Genomic DNA, 24,051 nt, shown 5'->3' on the forward strand with positions numbered 1-24,051 from the left:
GTACACACTAATGCTTACTTCAGTATAACTTAAGTTGCTCAAGGGTGTGGAAAAGCCACCCCCCGAATGATGTAAGTTATACCGATCAATGACATGGACTGTCTACACTAGCACGCTACAACTGTGCAGTGCATCGCGATTCTAGTGTCGACTAGCCCTTTGATAGTTGTGCTCTACCCAGGTTCATGTTCTGCACTTATCCACTGGGATTTGAGCGCTTCCCAGAACTAGGAAGGAAAAAACTTCTGACAATAAGATCTTTATCTGTGGGAATCACCCTCCTGAGGCAAAGGCTGGATTCATGTTTGCTAACAAGCCCCACCATAACCCCTGCACCAGCTGTGATTCTGTGAGATCTACCATTTGGGACCCAGCTTTCACAAGGGGTGCAATGAAGTACAAAGAGTTGCCTGTCTCTGGCTACACTAAATGGAAGGGGACTTTTTACTAATTTTTTTTCTCCTCCTTTCTTAGCTGCTTGGAGATTTTGCAGAGTACAGAGCTGAAAGACTGGAGATGTGGGTAGGTGTGGACTGCTGCACATGGGTCTGGGCTGAGCATGATGGCTCTGTGCTGTACTGTGTGCATGTGTGGAGTGGGGACTAGCTCTCTGCAATAACTGGCACCTTTCATGTACGATGGGCCCGTTCTAGTGATGGGATGGGGTCTGGAATGAGTCCTATATCTTACTATTGCCTTGGCATTCTCTCCCATCCCCACAGGAAGTCCCGCCTCTTTTTTAAGTACTGGCACCAGGAACTGCTGGCAAAGAGCATGGACCGCTTGGAAAAGGCAGCAATAATCATCCAGAAGAGTGAGTATTGGGACAGGAGGGTCTCTTCCCACCCAGAGTGCATATCAAGGCTGGGAGCGGAGGCGGAAGTCCTTCCCCAACCTCTCTCTCATCACAGAAGGTCCTTCGATAGCATTCCAGGGCATTGGAGACAGAAAAACATGATAAGGCTCCATTGCTAAGGCACCTCAAACCCTTTGTGTTCGTGGTGTGAACAACAAATGCTCAGAGCCTTCAATAAGCAGGAAGGCAGTCTGAGTGTGGACAGGAAGGGGCATATGAGGGAGAGCTGAGCAGGTGCAAGCTAGCTGGTCTCGCTGTAAAGTGGATGTCCAGGGAAGTGGTTAATGAGCTTATAATGATGGGATGAATTGTAAGAAGTCATAGGAAGCTGGAGAGAAGCACCAGCAGAAGGGGAGACTAGCAAATGTCATTATCTTCTTAGGGAAGGACAGCAGTGTATGATCAAGGTGCTCACTGCCCTACTAGCCTGGCTTCTGTCCCTGGCAGAACAATGGGATCGTGAGCAATAGGTGTGCTGGTGAGAGACATGGTACAGCTTTCTCTGTGCACAGTCTCTCTGGTATGACTCTGTATTGGGCACACAGGTACTACAGGATGCTGCTCCTGCCCTGTCCTTGTTCCTTGTTGTTTCAGCGGAGTCTCTGCTCTAACTGTAGCTTCTCTCTGAGCAGCTTACAAGAGATTCTGCTGTAGGAAGAGTTACCAGGAGCTGGTGGTTGAGCTCAGAGCCCGGGAGAAGCACCTACAGGAGGAAGCGGAGAGAGAGAGCAACAGGCAACTGGAACTGGAGTCCCAGGCCCAGAGTAAGTCACTGACACCTCCTCATTCCATCAATATCTCTGTGCCGCAAATGCCTGGCTGCTCACTTAGTGGCTGTTTCCAGCCACTACAGACCCTACCGGGTCTGACTGCCTTATTCCCTAGCTGTAGCTGAGCCCTCAGGCCACACTCTCTTCCATGCCACACCTGAGCTGTGGGTAGTTAGAGGGGGTAATACACCTGCCTCTGTGAAACTCTCCTCCAGCATTTGCCTCAGGACAGGCCCTCTCTTCACTTGGAAATGGAGGCACTTTCCCATAGAGGCTGGGAACTGAGCTGTGAAATCCCACATGCCTTGGGCTGGGAATATGAAAGGCACCCTGGCCTGACCCAGCCTCTTCTGCTCATGTAGCATGGGATGGCTTCATGCCATCTCCCACTCCGAGCTGGCTTTTCTTCCCTAGAGCGTGGAACAGGAAGTGTCAGCAGAGCACACACCCCACCCCGTCTCACTCCTTTCCATGCTCCATAGCAAGGCTCAGGTGGGATGGGAAAGTTCCAAGCTCCATGGATTAATGTTCCTGGGAGTGCTTTGTCTTGCAGCTGCCATGGTGCCTGCTGGAGAGGCAGAACCTTCCCCATGGTACCCTTGGGTGTGACGGTATGTGCCCACATGCTCCATTCCTGGGTAGGATGAATCATTCCCTGGGGGTTCCTAATGCCTTTTATTCCCTCCTCTCACCAGTTGCCTCACCAGTCCCTGTGCCACGGAGGAGACATCCTCAGCCCCTCCCCAGGTCTCAGCCTGGAGCTGATTCTCTGACACAGCCACCAGTACCACGCCCTCGCAGCAAACTCACAGAGGTAATAATGTTGGCTTTGCCTAGGGTCAGATATCCAGGGACGTCCCAACATGTGATCTTGGGGGAGCCCTCCCATCTGCGGATCCCGTACATGTGATCCAGGGAGAACCACACTCCTCATCCATGCAACCAGGAAGAAAGGGGAGTTCATGCCCAGTATTGTGAGTTTAAATAAACCAAACCTGGTAGAACCTTGGGCAGGGCCTGGTCTTGGGAGAAGTGGAAGGTGGATGAGGTTCCTGTCTGGTCTCCCCTTGGGCACAGACTTGAGTGAGGTAATCTGTGATATCTTCAAAGGAGCATACTGTAGGTGTCCCCCACCTCTTGCTCCTGCCTCCACTGTTGATTTTCAATAAGTGTTGGGGCACAGCAGAAGTTCCAGGAGACTGGAAGAAGCTAGTGTTGTGCCAGTTTGTAAAAAGACAGAAATGGGATGACACAAGTGATCATAGGCCTGTCAGTCTGGACAAGATAATGAAGTAGCTGAGACAGGACTCGACTAATAAAGAATTAAAGGAGGGTAATGTAATTAATGCAAATCAACATGGGTTTATGGAAAATAGATCCTGTCAAACTAACCTGGTATCTTCTTAGATGAGATTACAAGTTTGGTTGATAAAGGTACTAACATTGATGTAATACATGTAAATTTCTGCAGTGTGTTTGACTTGGTATTTCACAACATTTTGATTTAAAAAACTAGAAGGATATAAAATTAACATGGCACACATTAAATAGGTTAAAAACTGGCTAAATGATAGGTCTCAAAATGTAATGGTAAACAGGGAATCATCATCAAGTGGGTGTGTTTCCAGTGGAGTCCCGCAGGGATCAGTCCTTGGCCCTCCGCTATTTAAAACTTTTATCAGTGACCTGGAAAACGACATAAAATCATCACTGATAAAGTTTGGAGATGACCCAAAAATTGGAGGAGTGGTAAATAGCGAGCACGAGTGCTAGTCCTGGTGCAAGTGCTAGAGGAGCCAACTAGGGGGGAGCTTTTCTTGACCTGCTGCTCACAAACCGGGAAGAATTAGTAGGGGAAGCAAAAGTGGATGGGAACCTGGGAGGCAGTGACCGTGAGATGGTCGAGTTCAGGATCCTGACACAGGGAAGAAGGGAAAGCAGCAGGATACGGACCCTGGACTTCAGGAAAGCAGACTTCGACTCCCTCAGGGAACGGATGGGTAGGATCCCCTGTGGGGCTAACATGAAGGGGAAAGGAGTCCAGGAGAGCTGGCTGTATTTCAAGGAATCCCTGTTGAGGTTACAGGGACAAACCATCCCGATGTGTCGAAAGAATAGTAAATATGGCAGGCGACCAGCTTGGCTTAACGGTGAAATCCTAGCGGATCTTAAACATAAAAAAGAAGCTTACAAGAAGTGGAAGGTTGGACATATGACCAGGGAAGAGTATAAAAATATTTCTCGAGCATGTAGGAATGAAATCAGGAGGGCCAAATTGCACCTGGAGCTGCAGCTAGCGAGAGATGTTAAGAGTAACAAGAAAGGTTTCTTCAGGTATGTTGGCAACAAGAAGAAAGCCAAGGAAAGCGTGGGATGATGAATGATGGAGGCAACCTAGTGACAGAGGATGTGGAAAAAGCTAATGTACTCAATGCTTTTTTTGCCTCTGTCTTCACTAACAAGGTCAGCTCCCAGACTGCTGCGCTGGGCATCACAACATGGGGAATAGATGGCCAGCCCTCTGTGGAGAAAGAGGTGGTTAGGGACTATTTAGAAAAGCTGGACGTGCACAAGTCCATGGGGCCGGACGAGTTGCATCCGAGAGTGCTAAAGGAACTGGTGGCTGTGATTGCAGAGCCATTGGCCATTATCTTTGAAAACTCGTGGCGAACCGGGGAAGTCCCGGATGACTGGAAAAAGGCTAATGTAGTGCCAATCTTCAAAAAAGGGAAGAAGGAGGATCCTGGGAACTACAGGCCAGTCAGCCTCACTTCAGTCCCTGGAAAAATCATGGAGCAGGTCCTCAAAGAATCAATCCTGAAGCACTTAGAGGAGAGGAAAGTGATCAGGAACAGTCAGCATGGATTCACCAAGGGAAGGTCATGCCTGACTAATCTAATTGCCTTCTATGATGAGATTACTGGTTCTGTGGATGAAGGGAAAGCAGTGGATGTATTGTTTCTTGACTTTAGCAAAGCTTTTGACACGGTCTCCCACAGTATTCTTATCAGCAAGTTAAAGAAGTACGGGCTGGATGAATGCATTATAAGGTGGGTAGAAAGTTGGCTAGATTGTCGGGCTCAATGAGTAGTGATCAATGGCTCCGTGTCTAGTTGGCAGCCGGTGTCAAGTGGAGTGCCCCAGGGGTCGGTCCTGGGGCCGGTTTTGTTCAATATCTTCATAAATGATCTGGAGGATGGTGTGGATTGCACTCTCAGCAAATTTGCGGATGATACTAAACTGGGAGGAGTGGTAGATACGCTGGAGGGCAGGGATAGGATACAGAGGGACCTAGACAAATTGGAGGATTGGGCCAAAAGAAATCTGATGAGGTTCAATAAGGATAAGTGCAGGGTCCTGCACTTAGGATGGAAGAACCCAATGCACAGCTACAGACTAGGGACCTAATGGCTAGGCAGCAGTTCTGCGGAAAAGGACCTAGGGGTGACAGTGGACGAGAAGCTGGATATGAGTCAGCAGTGTGCCCTTGTTGCCAAGAAGGCCAATGGCATTTTGGGATGTATAAGTAGGGGCACAGCGAGCAGATTGAGGGACATGATCGTCCCCCTTTATTCGACATTGGTGAGGCCTCATCTGGAGTACTGTGTCCAGTTTTGGGCCCCACACTACAAGAAGGGTGTGGATAAATTGGAGAGAGTCCAGCGAAGGGCAAGAAAAATAAGGGGTCTGGAATACATGACTTATGAGGAGAGGCTGAGGGAACTGGGATTGTTTAGTCTGCAGAAGAGAAGAATGAGGGGGGATTTGATAGCTGCTTTCAACTACCTGAGAGGTGGTTCCAGAGAGGATGGTTCTAGACTATTCTCAGTGGTAGAAGAGGACAGAACAAGGAGTAATGGTCTCAAGTTGCAGTGGGGGAGGTTTAGATTGGATATTAGGAAAAACTTTTTCACTAGGAGGGTGGTGAAACACTGGAATGCGTTGCCTAGGGAGGTGGTGGAATCTCCTTCCTTAGAAGTTTTTAAGGTCAGGCTTGAGAAAGCCCTGGCTGGGATGATTTAATTGGGGATTGGTCCTGCTTTTGAGCAGGGGGTTGGACTAGATGACTTCCTGAGGTCCCTTCCAACCCTGATATTCTATGATTCTATGACGACAGGTCACTGATTCAAAGTGTTCTGGATTGCTTGGTAAGCTGGATGCAAGCAAACAATATGTGTTTTAATACAGCTAAATGTAAATGTGTACATCTAGGAACAAAGAATGTAGACCATACTTACAGAATGGCAAGTAGTGACTCTGAAAAAGATTTGGGGTTTGTGGTGGATAATCAGTTGAACATGAGCTCCCAGTGGCCAAATGCGCTGATGTAACGCTTGGATGCATAAACAGGGGACTCTCACGTAGGAGCAGAGAGGTTTATCTACCTTTCTATTTGGCTCTGGTGCTACTGCTTCTGGGATCCTGTGGCCAGTTCTGGGTGCTCACCATTCAAAAAGGAGATTGATAAAGGGTTCAGAGAAGAGCCATGAGAACAGAAAACTCGTCTTATAGTGATAGTCTCAAGGAGGTCAACCTACTTAACTTAACACAGAGAAGGTGAAGGGTTGACTTGATTAGCCTAGAAGTATCTACACGGGGAACAAATATTTAATAATGGGCTCTTCAGTCTAGCAGACTGATCCAATGGCTGGAAGTTGAAGCTAGACCAGGGGTCAGCAACCTTTGGCATGTGGCCCATCAGAGTAATCCACTGGCGGGCCGCGAGACATTTTGTTTACGTTGACCGTCCACAGGCACGGCCCCCCGCAGCTCCCAGTGGCTACGGTTCGCTGTTCCTGGCCAATGGGAGCTGCAGGAAGCGATGCAGGCCCAGCTGCCACTTCCCATAGCTCCCATTGGCCGGGAACAGCGAACCGCAGCCACTGGGAGCTGCGGGGGTCCGTGCCTGTGGACGATCAACATAAACAAAATGTCTTGCGGCCCGCCAGCGGATTACTCTGATGGGCCGCGTGCCAAAGGTTGCTGACCCCTGAGCTAGACAAATTCAGATGGAACTACGGTGCAAATTGTTAACAGTGAGAGTGCTTAACTATTGGAACAATCAGAGGTGAAAGTAAGCCGGTAGAGTGAGGTACGGCGTACCGGCAAGAGCCAGTACGCCATGCCAGACCCGACTGGCTTCCCCAGACTGGCAATTTAAAGGGCACAGGGCTCCCTGCAGCGGCTGGAGCCCCAGGCCCTTTAAATCACCTCCTGAGCCCCGCTGCCGGAGCCTGGGGTAGCGGCGGCAAGGCTCCGGCAGTGATTTAAAGGGCCAGGGGCTCTAGCCACTGTGGGGGGCCCCGGGCCCTTTAAAGCACCACCCGAGCCCCGCTGCCGGAGCCCTGGGGTAGCGGCGGCAGGTCTCTGGCGGTGATTTAAAGGGTCTGGAGCTCCACTGCGGTAGCAGCGGCTGGAGCCCCAGGCCCTTTAAATCACCCCGGGGCTCCCAGCTGCCTCTGCAGCTGGTAGCTCTGGGGGTGATTTAAAGGCCTCAGGGCTCCCAGCCGCAGCCGGAGCTCCTGGGCCTTTAAATCTTGATTTAAAGGGCCCTGGTATTTAAAGGCCCTGCCTCTTCCCGTTGAGGCCACGCCCTCTGCTCAGGACTCTGGTGTACCGGTAAGTCCTTTAAGTTACTTTCACCCCTGGGAACAATATACGAAGGATTGTGGTGGATTCATCATCACTGACCATTTTTAAAATCAAAATTGGATGCTTATCTAAAAGTTATGCTCTATTAATTATTTTGGGAAAGGTATGTGGCCTGTGTTATACAGGAGCTCAGACTAGATGATCGCAGTAGTCCCTTCTGGCCTAGGAATCTATCAGTCTCACACCCACCTTCCTTTTTTCTCTCTTTCCTGTTTTCAGTCGACTCCCTTTGATAATTTTTTGCGCTCCACGCCCTGCCCTGTGGTGGGGACAGAGGGGCAGACAGGAGAAGAAGAAGAAATGAGGCAAATCAAGAGGAGAGCAACTCTCCGCTGGTTCAGAGAGACACAGGCCAGGAAGGTTATGCAGGATGATGGGGCCTTTCCTGGCTGGCTGCATGGGATGATCAGCAGGAGGTGAGGACCCTAGGGGCATGCAGTTTACCAAGGGGGCTGAGCTCTGCAGGCAGAGGCTGGCATGTCCTTAGGGAGAGTGTGTATGTGAGTATGGGTTGAGGTCCCTGGAGATAGCATGGACTGTTTTCTCAGGGAGCTGGGAATAGGACACAGGGCCTTTCCGCTCAAGAGCACTGATTCCCATCCAGACCCGTCAGGGAGACTGGCTGGTTTATGGAGCTAGGAGTGAGATACGGGGCCTTTTACTTCTAGATCACTAGTTCCAATCCAGGGTGGCAGCAGCTGAAGGTCTTTATCTGATTTTTATCCCAAAGATTGATGGAATGGTAAATGCTGAGGAGGACAGGGCAACCATGTAGATTTGAACTGCTTGGTAAACTGGGCCCATTTAGAATAAAAGTGTTTTAATTAGGGGTGTCAATTAATCGCAGTTAACTCATGCGATTAACTCAAAAAAATTAATTGTGATTGAAAAAATTAATTGCTGTTAATCGCACTGTTCAACAATAGAATAATAATTGAAATTTATTAAATATTTTTGGATGATTTTCTACATTTTTAAATATATCTATTTCAATTACAGCACAGAATACAAAATGTACAGTGCTCACTTTATATTATTTTTATTACAAATATTTGCACTATAAAAATAATAAAAGAAATTATATTTTTCAATTCACTTCATACAAGTACTGTAGTGCAATCTCTTTATCATGGAAGTGCCTCTTTCAAATGTAGGGGTTTTTGTTACATAACTGCACTGAAAAACAAAACAGTGTAAAACTGTAGAGCCTACAAGTCCACTCAGTCCTACTTCTCATTCAGCCAACCGCGAAGAGAAACAAGTTTGTTTTCATTTATGGGAGATAATGCTGCCCACTTCCTAATTACAATGTCACCTGAAAGTGAGAACAGGCATTTGCATGGCACTGTTGTAGCTGGCGTCGCAAGACAGTTACGTTCCAGATGCGCTGAAGATTCATATGCCCCTTCATGCTTCGGCCATCATTCCAGAGGACATGCTTCCATGCTGATGTCGCTCATTAAAAAAATAATATGTTCATTAAATTTGAGACTGAATTCCTTGAGGGAGAATTGTATGTCTACTGCTCTGTTTTACCCGCATTCTGTCATGTTATTGTATTCATGTTATACACAGTATTCATGTTATAGCAGTCTCAGATGATGACCCAGCACAGGTTGTTCATTTTAAGAATACTTCCACTGCAAATTTGACACAATGCAAAGAAGATACAAATGTGAAATTTTTAAAGATAGCTACAGTCCTCGACCCAAGATTTAAGAATGTGAAGTGGCTTCCAAAATCTGAGAGGGATGAGTTGTGGAGCATGCTTTGACAAGTCTTAAAAGAGCAACACTCTGATGCAGAAACTACAGAACCCAAACCACCAAAAAGAAAATCAGCCTTCTGGTGGTGGCATCTGACTCAAATGATGAAAATGAACATGCATTGGTCCACACTGCTTTGGATCGTTATCGAGCAGAACATGTCATCAGCATGGATGCATGTCCTCTGGAATGGTGGTTGAAGCAGCAAGGGACATATGAATCTTTAGCGCATCTGGCATGTAAATATCTTGCGAGGTCAGCTACAACAGTGCCATGCGAACACCTGTTCTCACTTTCAGGTGACATTGTAATTAAGCGACAGCATTATCTTCTGCAAATGTAAACAAACTTGTTTTTCTGAGCGACTGGCTGAACAAGTAGGACTGATGGCACTTGTAGGCTCTAAAGTTTTACATTGTTTTATTTTTGAATGCAGGGTATTTTTTGTACATAATTCTATATTTGTAAGTTCAACTTTCATGATAGAGATTGCACTACAGTACTTGTATTAGGTGAAGTTTAAAAATACTATTTATTTTGTTTGTTACAGTGCAAATGTTAGTAATAAAAAATAAATATAAAATGAGCACTGTACACTTTGAATTCTGTGTTGTAATTGATATAAATATATTTGAAAATGTTGAAAACATCCAAAAATATTTAAATAAATGATATTCTATTATTGTTTAACAGCGTGATTAATCACACGATTAATTGCAATTCATTTTTTTAATTGAACCAACCCTAGTTTTAATATAATTAAATGCAAAGTTATACATCTAGGATCAAGGAATGCAGGCGATACCTGCAGAATGATGGACTGCGTCCTGGGAAGCAGTGACTCTGTAAAGGATTTAGAGGTCATAGCTGAACATGAACTCTCAATGTGACGCTGTGGCTAAAAGGGATCCTGGGATGTGTAGAGAAGGAGCAGGGAGGTGATTTTAACTCTGTATGTAGAGTTCAATATGGCAATACTGTTGTCACAGATCCATGGGATCTGTGCTACATCCCAGCCTTTAAGCAGTCCCCTTCAGTGTGCCAGACCCCCAAGGAGTCCCGCCCTTCCTTCAGGCTAGGCTCTGCAGCATCACTGCCTCCTAGACTGAGCCTCGGGGCTCTGAGCTCTTGTGTAACGTGGTGAGCTCTGTTCAGCAAACCCAACTGAAACAGAGTCCTGGTAACGACTTGGACACTCTTCTGGGACTAATGCGCACAAGCAAGTGCTTGCAGTGACACCCAAGTCTTTTCAAGACAGAGAAGGATGTATTAGTCAACTGGAACACAGCATTGGAAATCCTTTCATTAGCATAGAGAAATAAAGATTAAAACATTGTCCATTATGGTCAATCCAGAACAATCCAGCCATTTCAGGCTCTATCTCTCTGACTCCTTTGTCAGTCCAAGGAGAGAGTAACCAGTTTCCTCCAAAAGCCCACACTTTATTCCCTGGCCATCTTGTCTCAGAGACACTGTGGTTGAGATATCTTTTATTGGACCAACTTCTGTTGGTGAGAGAGACAAGCTTTCAAGCTACACAGAGCTCTTCCTCAGGTCTGGGAATGGTACTTACAGTGTGCCTGAAGTGAAGGGGGCAGGATGAGAGTGACTGCTGGCTGCACCATAGAGGGAGTGTTACCAGGATGTGAAAAAGGGATGGGGGCTCCTGAACAGGGAAAGCTTGCGGGTTTATTGCTGACTCTCGGATTAAAATCTTTCCTCTCTGCTTTCAGGGAAGCTGAGAACTTGCTGATGGACAAGCCTCTGGGCTGCTTTCTGGTTCGAATCAGTCAGAGCAGGCCAGGCTACACCCTGTCATACAGGTAACGCATCCACTGCTTTTCTTCTACCAGGACTCTTGGTGTTGGGCTGCATGGGGCAATGCCAGCACAGTGCGTCAGCTTTCTCCGTGGACTGAGATAATGAGGCTGGTGCTTAGACACCCCTGACCTGGGTGCCCTAGACACACCCCAGAGGGACAGATGGGGACTCTGAGGCCTCCATAAAGAAGAGAGAGCCTCTGCCTTTTACTGAGGATTAGATTGATTCATGAACTATGTATAGTAGCCACAGGACATGAGCTGGAGGGGATGCTAGGTATGGGCACTGCGTGGGGAGCTGAGATGTTGGGCAGTTGATGTGGATGCTCCATCCATCCCCACATGCAGCTGTATGGGAGGTGGAGGATGGTGATTGTGAGAACTGCTTGAGGAAGTGCCATATTGGGTGGGAAGGGGATGCTGTTTCTGAGTCCTGACTGGGGGGATCAGGCTGGAGGAGGTGCTGCCTGGAATGGGGACAGACTGGAGGAGGTTGGGATGTGTAGGCTAGGAACGTACTCAGAGGGGAGTGATGAAAAGGGGTCCTTTGCACAGGTACGTGCAAGCGAAAGTTCAGGGTAGTGATGCAGGGGCACAAGCCTGTAAGATAGAATGGGCTACTGAGTAGTCATAGATTCTAAGGCCAGAAGGGACCACTATGATCATCTAGTCTGATCTCCTAACACAGGCCAGCGAACTGCCCCAAAATAAAGCCTGTTTGAACTACAGCATATCTTTTAGAAAAACATCCAATCTTGATTTAAAAATTTTCAGTGATAGAGAATCCACCATGACCCCTGGTAAATTGGTCCAGTGATTAATTACCCTCACTATCAAAAATGTGCACCTTTGTTTCCAGTCTGAAATTGTCTAACTTCAGTTTCTAGCCATTTGATCTTGTACCTTTGTCAGTTAGGCTGAAGAGCCCTGTATTTTCAAATTTCTGTTCCCCATGTAGGTACTTATAAACTGTGATCAAGTCACCATTAACTTTCTCTGTGAGAAACTAAACAGGTTGAGCTCCTAGAGTCTATCACTATAAGGCATGTTTTCCAATCCTTTAATCATCCTCATGGCTTTTCTTTGAACCCTCTCTAATTTATCAATATCTTTCTTGAAATGAGGACATGAGAAATGGACACAGTATTTCCGTAGGGATACCACCAATGCCAAATATAGAGGTAATAAAACCTCTCTACTCCTGCTTGAAATTCCCCTGTTAATGCATCCAAGGGTCATGTTAACTCTTTTGTCCATAGCATCGCACAGGAAGCTCTTGTTCAGCTGATTATCCCCCACAATCCCCAAATCTTTTTCAGAGTCACTGCTTCCCAGGAGAGTCCCCCATCTTGTAGATGTGGCTTATGTTCTTTGTTCCTAGTGTATACATTTATATTTGGCCATATTGAAACACACATTGCTTGCATCCAGCTTACCAACCTATTCAGTATCGGTGACCAGCCCTTTTTATTATTTATATTTCCCCAAATTTTTGTGCCACCTGCAAACTTTGTCAGTGATGATTTTGTTCCAGGTCATTGATACAAATGTTAAATGGTGTAGGGCCAAGAACCGTGTCAAGCTATCTCAATTGGCTCATGACCGTGCATGCCTGGCTCAGGGCAGACTGTCAAGAAGCAGGGCACAAACCCTAAATTGGTTGTATGTTCCATAATTAGATTTCACCAACCAAGTAACAAGAGTGAACTCCACAAGCTCTATAGCAGCCTTATCCTGGAGTCACAGACGGTCGCATTGGGCACTCCAGTCTATCTTGCCACCCAGGCAAGCTTGTCTTTGTGACAGATGGTCCCTTACACCAGAAATCACAACACTATTCAGATTACTCACAGTCCCAAAGGACCAGTCACTAACCCCAGGTCAATTGCACTGCAGGTTGCTCACCAAAGACAATGCTTGTAGCCAATTCTGTAATAAACAAACTAAAAATGTATTACCTAAGAATAGAAATGAGTTATTTACAAGGTTAAATAAAGCAGGTAACATACACACACAAGTGAGTTACAGTCTTAGATTTCAAAAGACAATGGAAACTTCTATAATAAGCAAACTCTGTATGTCCTTTAGGGCTAACTCATGCAAAACAGATGGAGGTCTTTTGCTTATGCTTAATGATTTTTGGACCTACAAGTACAGTAACTCCTTGCTTAACATTTTGCAGTTATGTTCCTGAAAAGTGCTACTTTAAGCGAAATGATGTTAAGCAAATCCAATTTCCTCATAAGAATCAATGTAAATTGGGGTGCGGGGAGGGTTAGGTTCCAGGGAAAAAAATTTCACTATACAAAAGATTTATTTATTTATACACACACACACAAACACACAGAGAGAGTATAAGTTTTAAAGAAACAAGTTAATACTGTACACAGCAATGATGATTGTGAAGCTTGGTTGAGGTGGTGGAGTCAGAGGGTAGAAGAGGGTGGGACATTTCTCAGGGAATGCCTTGCTGCTAAATGATGAACTAGCACTCAGCTGAGCCCTCAAGAGTTAACAAATTGTTGTTAATGTAGCCTCACGCTCTACAAGGCAGGACGAATGGAGGGAGGAGGCACAATAGACACATAGCAGTGGCTGAAAACATTCCGTACGGAAACTGAACGTGATGATGAACCCACGCTATCCCACTGGAGCACAACACTCCCTCCACTTTCCAAAGTGCCGGGGGGTGCATGTGTGTGTGTGACAGAGACATGCAGTGTGTGTATGAGAGAGAGACAGAGACCTACACCGTGTGTGTGAGAGAGATGCGCATTGCCCCTTCAAGTACACTGACCCCACTCTTTAAGTACACTGCCTTTTTAAGTAGATTAGCAAATTGAGACAGCAGTTGCTGCCAGCAAGCTTCCTCCATCCTGAGCCCTGTCGTGTCCCTCCCCACCCACCGCCCCCCACTCTGTGGAGATGGGGTACAGGAGCAGGGGGGCAGGAGTGGGGAGAGGGAGACACCCTGACAGTAGCACCCCTCTTTGCCCCCCACCTCCTGCACAGTAAGCAGGAGCCTCCCGGGAGCAGCTCCAAGGCAGAGGGCAGGAGCAGCACATAGCAGTAGGGGGAGGGACACCTGAACTGCCTGGCAATTGGTAGCCTGCTGGGCGGCTGCCGCACAGGGAACTTAAGGGAGCGGGGAGCTGATGGGGGCTGCCAGTCCACCCTGGTTCCAAGCCCTCACCAGCTCGCTCCAACGGGCTGCTCTTCCTGCAAGCAGTGGACAAAGCAGGCGGCTGCCAAACAACATTCTAAGGGAGCATTGCACAACTTTAAATGAGCATGTTCACTAATAGATCAGCGACGTAACAACAAAACATTAACCGGGACGACGTTAAGTGAGGAGTTACTCTATGTCTACACTGCAATTAGACACTGTCACTGGCCTGTGCCAGTGGACTAGGGTTTGCAGGGCTCAGGCTAAGGGTCTGTTTAATTGTGGTGTAGATGTTCGGGCTTGGGCTACAGCCCAACCTCTGGGACTCTCCCAGCTCTCAAGGTCCTTCAGCCTGACCCCAGCCTGAGCCCAGATGTCTACACCACAATTAAACAGACCCTTAGCCTGAGCCCAAGTCAGTGGGCATGGGCCAACCGTGGGTTTTAATTGCAGTGTAGACATACCCTGAGAGTCCAAGCAACAAAAAGAACCTAGCTGCTTCTTCGAGTGCTTGTTCATGTCAATTCCAATCGGGTGTGTGCGTGCTGCGTGCATGCCAGCCGGAAGATTTTTCCCTTAGCAGCGTCCATAGGGTTGGCCTGGACGCCCCCTTGAGTTGTGCCTTCATGGCGCCCAATATAGGGCCCTGCCGACCCGCCACCCCCTTGGTTCCTTCTTACCGCTGATGATGGCTAGCTGGAACAAACTGTTGCTCTTGCTTTGCAAGTGTGAGTTAGTCAGTTAATAGTTGATAGTTCTAGTAGCTCTTAAGTTTTCTTTTGGGGATCCCCCCCAACAACACTTCCCCAGCTCCTGGGTATGCCCCAGTCCCCAGGGTTCAAGCTCTGTGAGGACTTTGGAAAGTTTATGCCTAAGAGCGACCCACACTCTTCCTGTCTGCGGTGCCTCGGAGAGAGCCACCAGAAGAAGTGCAGAATTTGCAAAGGGTTCCACCCTAGGACCTGGAAAGACCGAGATCAAAGACTCAAGATCCTTCTAATGGTGGTGGCACTCCGACTGCAATCCGACCCGGGGTCAGCAGAACCCAGGCCCAGCACCTCCTCATCGGTGCACAGTGCTCCGGCACCGACCGTGCATGAGCCGGTACCGAGGAAGGACCCCAAGGAGTCACTGTACCGCCACGGCTCCGCCCATAGACAGTCTGCTGTCAGGCACTGGTCTCAGCCCCCGGTGCCCCAGAAAAAGAAAAGGCCAGCGAGGGGTCGCTCTCCCACCTCCAAGCCCAAGGAGCGATGATGGTGTGCCGATCTCCATCTCCAGCGCACCTCTCCCTGGCACGGTCCACCCATGTAGGGGAACCGCACCAGTCCCCTCTTTCTTGGCACCACTCGCTGGCACTGCAGAGTACCACTCCTCCATGGTCCTTCTCGGAGACCTCGGAGGCACAATCCTACTGCTCCGACAGGACCAGGAGTAGAAGGTCCAGGTCCCGCCATGACCACCAGCCCTATCCGGCGCCATGGCCACCGCAGTGGCAATCCTCGACTCAGTGGCCCTTCTGGACACTCTGGGCGTATCAGAGCCAGGGACAAATCCAAGGGTCAAGGTCCAGGTCCGCATTGGTGTCTTTGGTGTCCTTCGTCCCTCCACAAGTACTATCGATACTGGTGGCAGCTGTGCCACCAAGACCTCTCCCTACACTTGCAGCGCCAGTACCGACTCTTCTGATATCGGTGACCTCAGCACCGCCGGAGTCAGCAACCTTGGCACCGTCGGCATCAGCACCAATGATCCTAGTTCCGGCAGCCCCGGCACTGCAGGCTATGGACCTGGCGGCACAGCAGTACCGGGTGTTCCGTGACCCCCTTGGTGCAGAGGGAAGTGAGCAGGGCCATTGCCAGGACTTTGCTCTTCATCCTCCCCAGACGAACCTGTGGCAGGGACATGGACAGCCCAGCATTGGAGGACAACAGGGTCCTGCAACAGCTTCTGCGAGGGGTGGCCCAGAACCTGTGGATCCAGGTGGAGGAGGTAGAGAACGCCGACCCGATGGTTGACATCCTTGCCCCCTCTGGACCCTCTCGTATTGCCTTGCCATTAATAAAGAGTATTATTGAGACCACAAAGACCTTGTGGCAGACCCCAGCATCTCTGCCTCCTACGGCCAAGAGAAACAAGAGGCAATACTTTGTCCCTTCAAAGGGATACGAGCACCTATATACCTACCCACCCACCCCCCAATTCCCTGGTGGTTGATGCAGCGAACCAGCGTGAGCACCAGAGCTACCAGGGCCCCTCCCCTAAAAATAGGGATGCTAAAAGACTAGACTTTTTTGGGAGGAAGGTCCACTCTACTAGGGGGCTGCAGCTCCGCATGTCAAACCAGCAGGCCATCATTAGCAGATACCCGCATAACACCTGCGGTGCAATGGCCAGGTTTGCTGAGCTGCTACCGGAGGACTCTCATGTGGAGTTCTCGGCACTGGTGGAGGAAGGAAAACTGATTTCCCGAGCTTCCATACAGGCTGCATTGACGCCAGCAGATGCGGCCTCCCACACAGTGGCCACAGGGGTTGCAATGAGGAGGAGTTCCTGGTTGCAGGTCTCTGGTCTCCCCTACGAGGTCCAACAAACCATCCAGGACTTCCCCTTCGAGGGTTTGGCCCTATTTTCTGATAAAACAGAAAAAAGACTCCACAGTCTAAAGGACTCAAGGGCCACGCTCAGGTCCTTGGGCCTGCACACTCCTGACACTGAGCTCAGGCACTTCTGGCCGCAGCCTCCCTCATGATTCTATCAGCCACAGAACTGGCAGGACGCTCCTCAGAGGAGGAATAGGAGTGTCAGGAGAAGACCACACCCATCCTCTGGCTAGCCCAAGCCACCTCCTGGCCCCAGACCAGCCTTTTGAGGGCGCAGTCGAGGACAGCGCACCAGTGCAAGAACTGGATCTACCCTGACTTGTCCCGATTTTCCCCTTTCTACCATCCATGGTCCCGTATCACTTTGGGCGGGTTACTCTGCACAGTAGAGGGGGGATACTCCATCCAATTCTGTGCCTTCCAACCCCCTTCCCTGTCCCTCTTCAGGGACCCCTCTCACAAGCAGATCCTTATTCAGGAGATGCACTTGCTCCTCTCACTAGGGGCAGTGGAAGAGGTTCCTCAGAAGCAAAGGGGCAAGGGTTTCTACTCCCGATATTTCCTAATACCGAAAGCCAAGGGTGGGCTCAGGCCCATCCTAGACCTGCAAGAGTTCAACAAGTTTGTGAAGAAGCTCAAGTTCCGCATGGTCTGTTTGGCCTCCATTATCCCCTCACTGGATCCAGGAGATTAGTATGCCACCCTCAACTTGAAGGACATGTACTTTCACTGAGCAATAAGTCTGCCCCACAGAAAATACCTCAGGTTTGTGGTGAACAACCGCTATCAGTTCACAGTCCTCCCTTTTGGCCTGTCAGCGGCTCCTCGAGTGTTCACCAAGTGCATGGCAGTCATGGCGGTGTTCCCATACCTTGACAACTGGCTGATCAAGGGCTGCCCCAGGTCTCAAATGGAGGCACAGGTCGGCTTCATGAGAATGACGTTCGATGAACTGGGTCTCCTTCTAAACGAAGGGAAATCAACACTGTCCCAAGGATAGAATTTATAGGGGCAGTACTGGACTCGACACAGGCCAGGGCATACATCCCAGAAGCCAGGTTTTGGATGATTTAATTGGGGATTGGTCCTGCTTTGAGCAGGGGGTTGGACTAGATGACCTCCTGAGGTCCCTTCCAACCCTGATATTCTATGATTCTATGGTCCCTGGCTGACATCATACGGGGTCTCAGTTCCCCACTACCACAGCAAGGAATTGCCTGAAGCTCCAGGACACCTGGCAGCTTGTATCTATGTAGTACAGCATGCCAGACTCAGACTTCAACTACTTCAGTAGTGGCTAGCGTCAGTGTGTCGGCCAGTCTAGGACAGTTTGGACAGGATTATAACCCTGCCTCACCTGGTACTCAACTCCCTCCTGTGGTGGCTCGACCCACAGGTAGTAGATCCAGGGGTCCCCTTCACCATCCCTTTCCTTAGTGACAGATGCATCAGACTTGGGCTAGGGGACACATTTGGGAGATCTCAGAACACAAGGCTTCTGGTCTCAGGCAGATCTCACTGTACACATCAATGTCAGAGAACTGAGAGTGGCGCGCCTGGCATGCCAGACTTTCAGAGCCCACCTAGCAGGGAGATGTGTATCAGTCCTGCCAGACAACACCACGACAATGTTTTATATCAACAAACAGGGGGGTCCACACTCCTCTCTCCTGTGCCAGGAAGCCCTTATGCTGTGGGACTTCTGTGTAGAGCACTCAATAAGCCTGCAAGCATCGTACCTCGCTGGAATACAGAATGAGCTGGCGGACCATCTCAGCAGGTTGTGTCACGGCCACTAGTGATCCCTTCACCCAGATGTAGTAAAATCAATTTTCCATCGGTGGGGCTTTCCCCAAATAGACCTGTTCGCTATGTGACACAACAGGAAGTGTCAGTGATTCTGCTCCTTCCTGAGTCACAGCCCGGGCTCCATCACGGCCACATTCTTCCTCCCATGGGGAGGCCGTCTCCTGTGTGCATTTCCACCTGTCCTTCTCGTTCACAAGGCACTACTCAAGATTTGGGGGGACCGAGCTTTGGTGATATTGATAGCTCCAGCCTGGCCCCGCCAGCACTGGTACACATCACACCTGGAAATGTCCGTGGAAACCCTGGTCACCCTGCCACTCTTCCCGGACACTAATAACGCATGGCCGCCTCCAACATCTGAACCTCGAGTTGCTCCATCTCACAGTGTGGAAGCTCCATGGCTGAACGCAGGGGAGCTCTCCTGCTCTGATCAAGACAAACAAGTTCTCCTTGGCAGCAGAAAACCTTCCACAGGAGCTATCTATCTTGCCAAGTGGAAGAGATTTTCAATCTGGTTGGAGCAGCACCTCCCATCCCTGATGCTTGCCTCAGTGCCACTTACACTGGACTATCTTCTCCATCTTAAGCAGCAGGAGCTGTCCATTCGTCAATAAGAGTTCACTTGGCCACCATCTCTGCTTTCCACCCAGGCACAGAGGGCTGCTCGGTCTTTGCAAATCCAATGGTCAGCCATTTCCTTAAGGGTCTCAACAGGCTATACCCACAGGTCTGACAGGCTATCCCGGCTTGGGACCTCAAACTAGTCCTTTCCAGACTTACGGGATCATAATTTGAGCCCTTGGCGACGTGCTCCCATCTCTGTCTCTCATACAAGGTGGCATTTCTGGTAGTGATAACCTTAGCTAGGAGGGTGTCCGAGCTCAGGGCCCTAACATCAGAGACCCCTTACACTGTATTCCATAAGGACAAGGTTCAACTCAGGCCTCACCTGGCTTTTCTCCAAAAGGTTGTTTCCCAATTTCACATCAACCTGGACATCTTCCTCCCTGTATTCTACCCTAAGCCGAATTCCAGCACCAGGGAGCAGAGACTTCACTCATTGGATGTTCGAAGAGCTAACTAGCCTGCCATATTGAGAGAACATTCTGAAGGTCTATCCAGCTATTCGTGGCCGTGGTGGACAGAATGAAATGTCTTCCTGTCTTCTCCCTCCTTTTTATCATGAAACTTGAACTTACAAATGTAGAATTATGTACAAAAAATACCCTGCATTCAAAAATAAAACAATGTAAAACTTTAGAGCCTACAAGTGCCATCGGTCCTACTTGTTCAGCCAGTCGCTCAGAAAAACAAGTTTGTTTACATTTGCAGAAGATAATGCTGTCGCTTAATTACAATGTCACCTGAAAGTGAGAACAGGTGTTCGCATGGCACTGTTGTAGCTGACCTCGCAAGATATTTACATGCCAGATGCGCTAAAGGTTCATATGTCCCTTGCTGCTTCAACCATCATTCCAGAGGACATGCGTCCATGCTGATGACAGGTTCTGCTCGATAACTATCCAAAGCAGTGTGGACCAATGCATGTTCATTTTCATCATCTGAGTCAGATGCCACCACCAGAAGGTTGATTTTCTTTTTTGGTGGTTTGGGTTCTGTAGTTTCTGCATCAGTGTTGCTCTTTTAAGACTTGTCAAAGCATGCTCCACACCTCATCCCTTTCAGATTTTGGAAGCCACTTCAGATTCTTAAATCTTGGGTCGAGGACTGTAGCTATCTTTAGAAATTTCACATTTGTTTCTTCTTTGCATTGTGTCAAATTTGCAGTGAAAGTATTCTTAAAATGAACAACCTATGCTGTTTCCACGGTATGCATCTGATGAAGTGAGCTGTAGCTCACGAAAGCTCATGCTCAAATAAATTGGTTAGTCTCTAAGGTGCCACAAGGACTCCTTTTCTTTTTGCGAACCTATGCTGGGTCATCATCTGAGACTGCTATAACATGAAATATATGACAGAATGCGGGTAAAACAGAGCAGTAGACATACAATTCTCCCTCAAGGAGTTCAGTCTCAAATTTAATGAACGCATTATTTTTTTAATGAGCGTCATCAGCATGGAAGCATGTCCTCTGGAATGATGGCCGAAGCATGAAGGGGCATATGAATCTTCAGCGCATCTGGAACGTAACTGTCTTGCAACGCCAGCTACAACAGTGCCATGCAAATGCCTGTTCTCACTTTCAGGTGACATTGTAATTAAGAAGTGGGCAGCATTATCTCCCATAAATGTAAACAAACTTGTTTCTCTTCACGGTTGGCTGAATGAGAAGTAGGACTGAGTGGACTTGTAGGCTCTAAAGTTTTACATTGTTTTGTTTTTGAGTGCAGTTATGTACAAAAAGTACTACATTTGAAGTTGCACGTTCATGATAAAGAGATTGCACTACAGTACTTGTATTAGGTGAATTTAAAAATACTTTTGTTTATCATTTTTAAGTGCAAATATTTGTAATAAAAATAATATAAAGTGAGCACTGTACACTTCGTATTCTGTGTGGTAATTGAAATCAGTATATTTGAAAATATAGAAAAATATCAAAAATATTTAATAAATTTCAGTTGGTATTCTATTGGTTAACAGTGAGATTAATCATGATTAATTTTTTTGAGTTAATCGTGTGAGTTAACTGCGATTAATTGGCAGCCCTATTTGCTGTCCTTCTAGTTTTGTAATAAAAACATTGTGCAGTGCCAAGTCAAATGCCTTACAGCAGCAGTTCTCAAACTGTTGGTCAGGACCCCAAAGTGGGTCGCGACCCCATTTTAATGGGGTCACCAGTGCTGGCTTAGACTTACTGGGGCCTGGGTCCAAAACCTGAGCCCCACCGCCCGGGCCCAAAGCCTGAGGGCTTCATCCAGGGATGCCGAGGCTTAGATTACAGGCCCCCTGTCTGGGGCTGAAGCCCTTGGGCTTCTGCTTTGTTCCCCCTGCCCAGGGCAGTGGTACTCGGACTTTGTCCTCCCCGCCCACTCCCCACCCAGGGCAGTGGGGCTTGGGCGAGCTCAGGCTTCGATCCCTCCTCCTGGGGTCATGTAGTAATTTTTGTTGTCAGAAGGGGGTTGCAGTGCAATGAAGTTTGAGGACCCCTGCCTTACAGAAGTCTAGGTGTATTACCTCAGCACTTCTACTTTTATCAACCAAACTTGTAATCTCATGAAAAAAGATATCAGGTTAGTTTGACAGGATTTATTTTCCATAAACCCATGTCGATTGGCATTAATTATATTAACCACCATTAAATCTTTATTCATTGAGTTCCATATCAGCTGCTCCATTATCTTTCCCGGGATTGATGTCACTCCAAGGATTATCTATCCTATCTAACTCCCTCCTACATTACCACGCACTAGGGCCCAATCATGTGAGGTGCTGAGTGCCTTCAATTCCTCCTGAAGTCACTTTCCAGCACCTTGCAGGATGAAGCCTGGAAGCTGCCCCAAGTCAGAGGCGAATGGCCCTAGAAGCACCTCTGCTCTGAGAAATGACCCAGAAGAGTTCTAATGTTGTAACAATATTCAAAAAGGAGAGGTAACTATTGGTCAGTTGGCCAGACATCAGTCCTGGGCAAAATAATGGAAAAACTGATTCAGGATTCAATTTATAAAGAATTAAAGGCTGGCAATATTATTAATGCCACTCAGCTTGATTTTATGAAAAACAGGTCTTGTAAAACAAACCCAATTTCTGTTTTTCATAAGATTACAAGTTTGGTGGATAAAGGTAACTCTGTAGATGTATTTTTCAGAGTAGCGGCCGTGTTAGTTTGTATCCACAAAAAGAAAAGGAATACTTCATAGAATCATAGAATATCAGAGTTGGAAGGGAGGTCATCTAGTCCAACCCCCTGCTCAAAGCAGGACCAATCCCAACTAAATCATCCCAGCCAGGGCTTTGTCAAGCCTGACCTTAAAAACCTCTAAGGAAGGGGATTCCACCACCTCCCTAGGTAACGCATTCCAGTGCTTCACCACCCTCCTAGTGAAATAGTGTTTCCTAATATCCAATCTAAACCTCCCCCACTGCAACTTGAGACCATTACTCCTCGTTCTGTCATCTGCTACCATTGAGAACAGTCTAGAGCCATCCTCTTTGGAACCCCCTTTCAGGTAGTTGAAAGCAGCTATCAAATCCCCCCTCATTCTTCTCTACCGCAGACTAAACAATCCCAGTTCCCACAGCCTCTCCTCATAAGTCATGCGTTCCAGCCCCCTAATCATTTTTGTTGCCCTCCGTTGGACGCTTTCCAATTTTTCCACATCCTTCTTGTAGTGTGGGGCCCAAAACTGGACACATTACTCCAGATGAGGCCTCACCAATGTCGAATAGAGGGGAACGATCATGTCCCCCGATCTGCTGGCAATGCCCCAACTTATACATCCCAAAATACCATTGGCCTTCTTGGCAACAAGGGCACACTGTTGACCCATATCCAGCTTCTCGTCCACTGTACCCCTAGGTCCTTTTCTGCAGAACTGCTGCCTAGCCATTCGGTCCCTAGTCTGTAGCGGTGCATGGGATTCTTCCGTCCTAAGTGCAGGACTCTGCACTTGTCCTTGTTGAACCTCATCAGATTACTTTTGGCCCAATCCTCCAATTTGTCTAGGTCACTCTGGACCCTATCCCTACCCTCCAGTGTATCTACCTCTCCCCCCAAGCTTTGTGTCATCTGCGAACTTGCTGAGAGTGCAATTAATCCCATCATCTAGATCATTTATAAAGATGTTGAACAAAACTGGCCCCAGGAATGACCCTTGGGGACTCCACTTGATACTGGCTGCCAACTAGACATGGAACCATTGATCACTACCCGTTGAGCCCGACAATCTAGCCAGCTTTCTATCCACCTTATAGTCCATTCATCCAGCCCGTACTTCAAGTCAAGGAACAACACGTCCACCTCATCCACAGAGCCAGTTATCTCATCATAGAAGGCAATTAGATTAGTCAGGCACTACATTAGCCTTTTTCCAGTCATCTGGGACCGCCCCCGATGGCCATGAGTTTTCAAAGATAACGGCCAATGGCTCTGCAATCACATCTGCCAACTCCTTTAGCACTCTCAGATGGAGCGCATCCGGCCCCATGGACTTGTGCTTGTCCAGCTTTTCTAAATAGTCCCAAACGACTTCTTTCTTCACAGAGGGGTGGTCACCTCCTCCCCATGCTGTGTTGCCCAGTGCAGTAGTCTGGGAACTGACGTTCGTGAAGACACAGGCAAAAAAAGCATTGAGTACATTAGCTTTTTCCGCATCCTCTGTCACTAAGTTGCCTCCCTCATTCAGTAAGGGGCCCACACTTTCCTTGACTTTCTTCTTGTTGCTAACATACCTGAAGAAACCCTTCTTGTTACTCTTAACATCTCTTGCTAGCAGCAACTCCAGGTGTGATTTGGCCTTCCTGATTTCACTCCTGCATGCCCAAGCAATATTTTTATACTCTTCCCTGGTCAATTGCAGAGCCATTGGCCATTATCTTTGAAAACTCGTGGCGAACGGGGGAAGTCCCGGATGACTGGAAAAAGGCTAATGTAGTGCCAATCTTTAAAAAAGGGAAGAAGGAGGATCCTGGGAACTACAGGCCAGTCA

At 48.0% G+C, this 24,051-nt stretch overlaps 1 protein-coding gene across 1 annotated transcript in view; it reads left to right on the forward strand.

Annotated features, from left to right (window-relative positions):
- LOC144264756 (myosin-IIIb-like) overlaps positions 1-24,051 on the forward strand; it is a 140,142-nt gene that overhangs the window by 102,507 nt on the left and 13,584 nt on the right. The window contains exons 21-26 of the mRNA XM_077816554.1: positions 475-522; positions 723-814; positions 1,489-1,620; positions 2,322-2,440; positions 7,498-7,694; positions 10,778-10,867. Of these exons, the coding sequence (XP_077672680.1) occupies positions 475-522; positions 723-814; positions 1,489-1,620; positions 2,322-2,440; positions 7,498-7,694; positions 10,778-10,867 (678 nt within the window). The remainder of the gene's footprint in view (positions 1-474; positions 523-722; positions 815-1,488; positions 1,621-2,321; positions 2,441-7,497; positions 7,695-10,777; positions 10,868-24,051) is intronic.

This window comes from Eretmochelys imbricata, chromosome 5, assembly GCF_965152235.1.
Source record: "Eretmochelys imbricata isolate rEreImb1 chromosome 5, rEreImb1.hap1, whole genome shotgun sequence".
NCBI classification, from domain to species: Eukaryota; Metazoa; Chordata; order Testudines; family Cheloniidae; genus Eretmochelys; species Eretmochelys imbricata.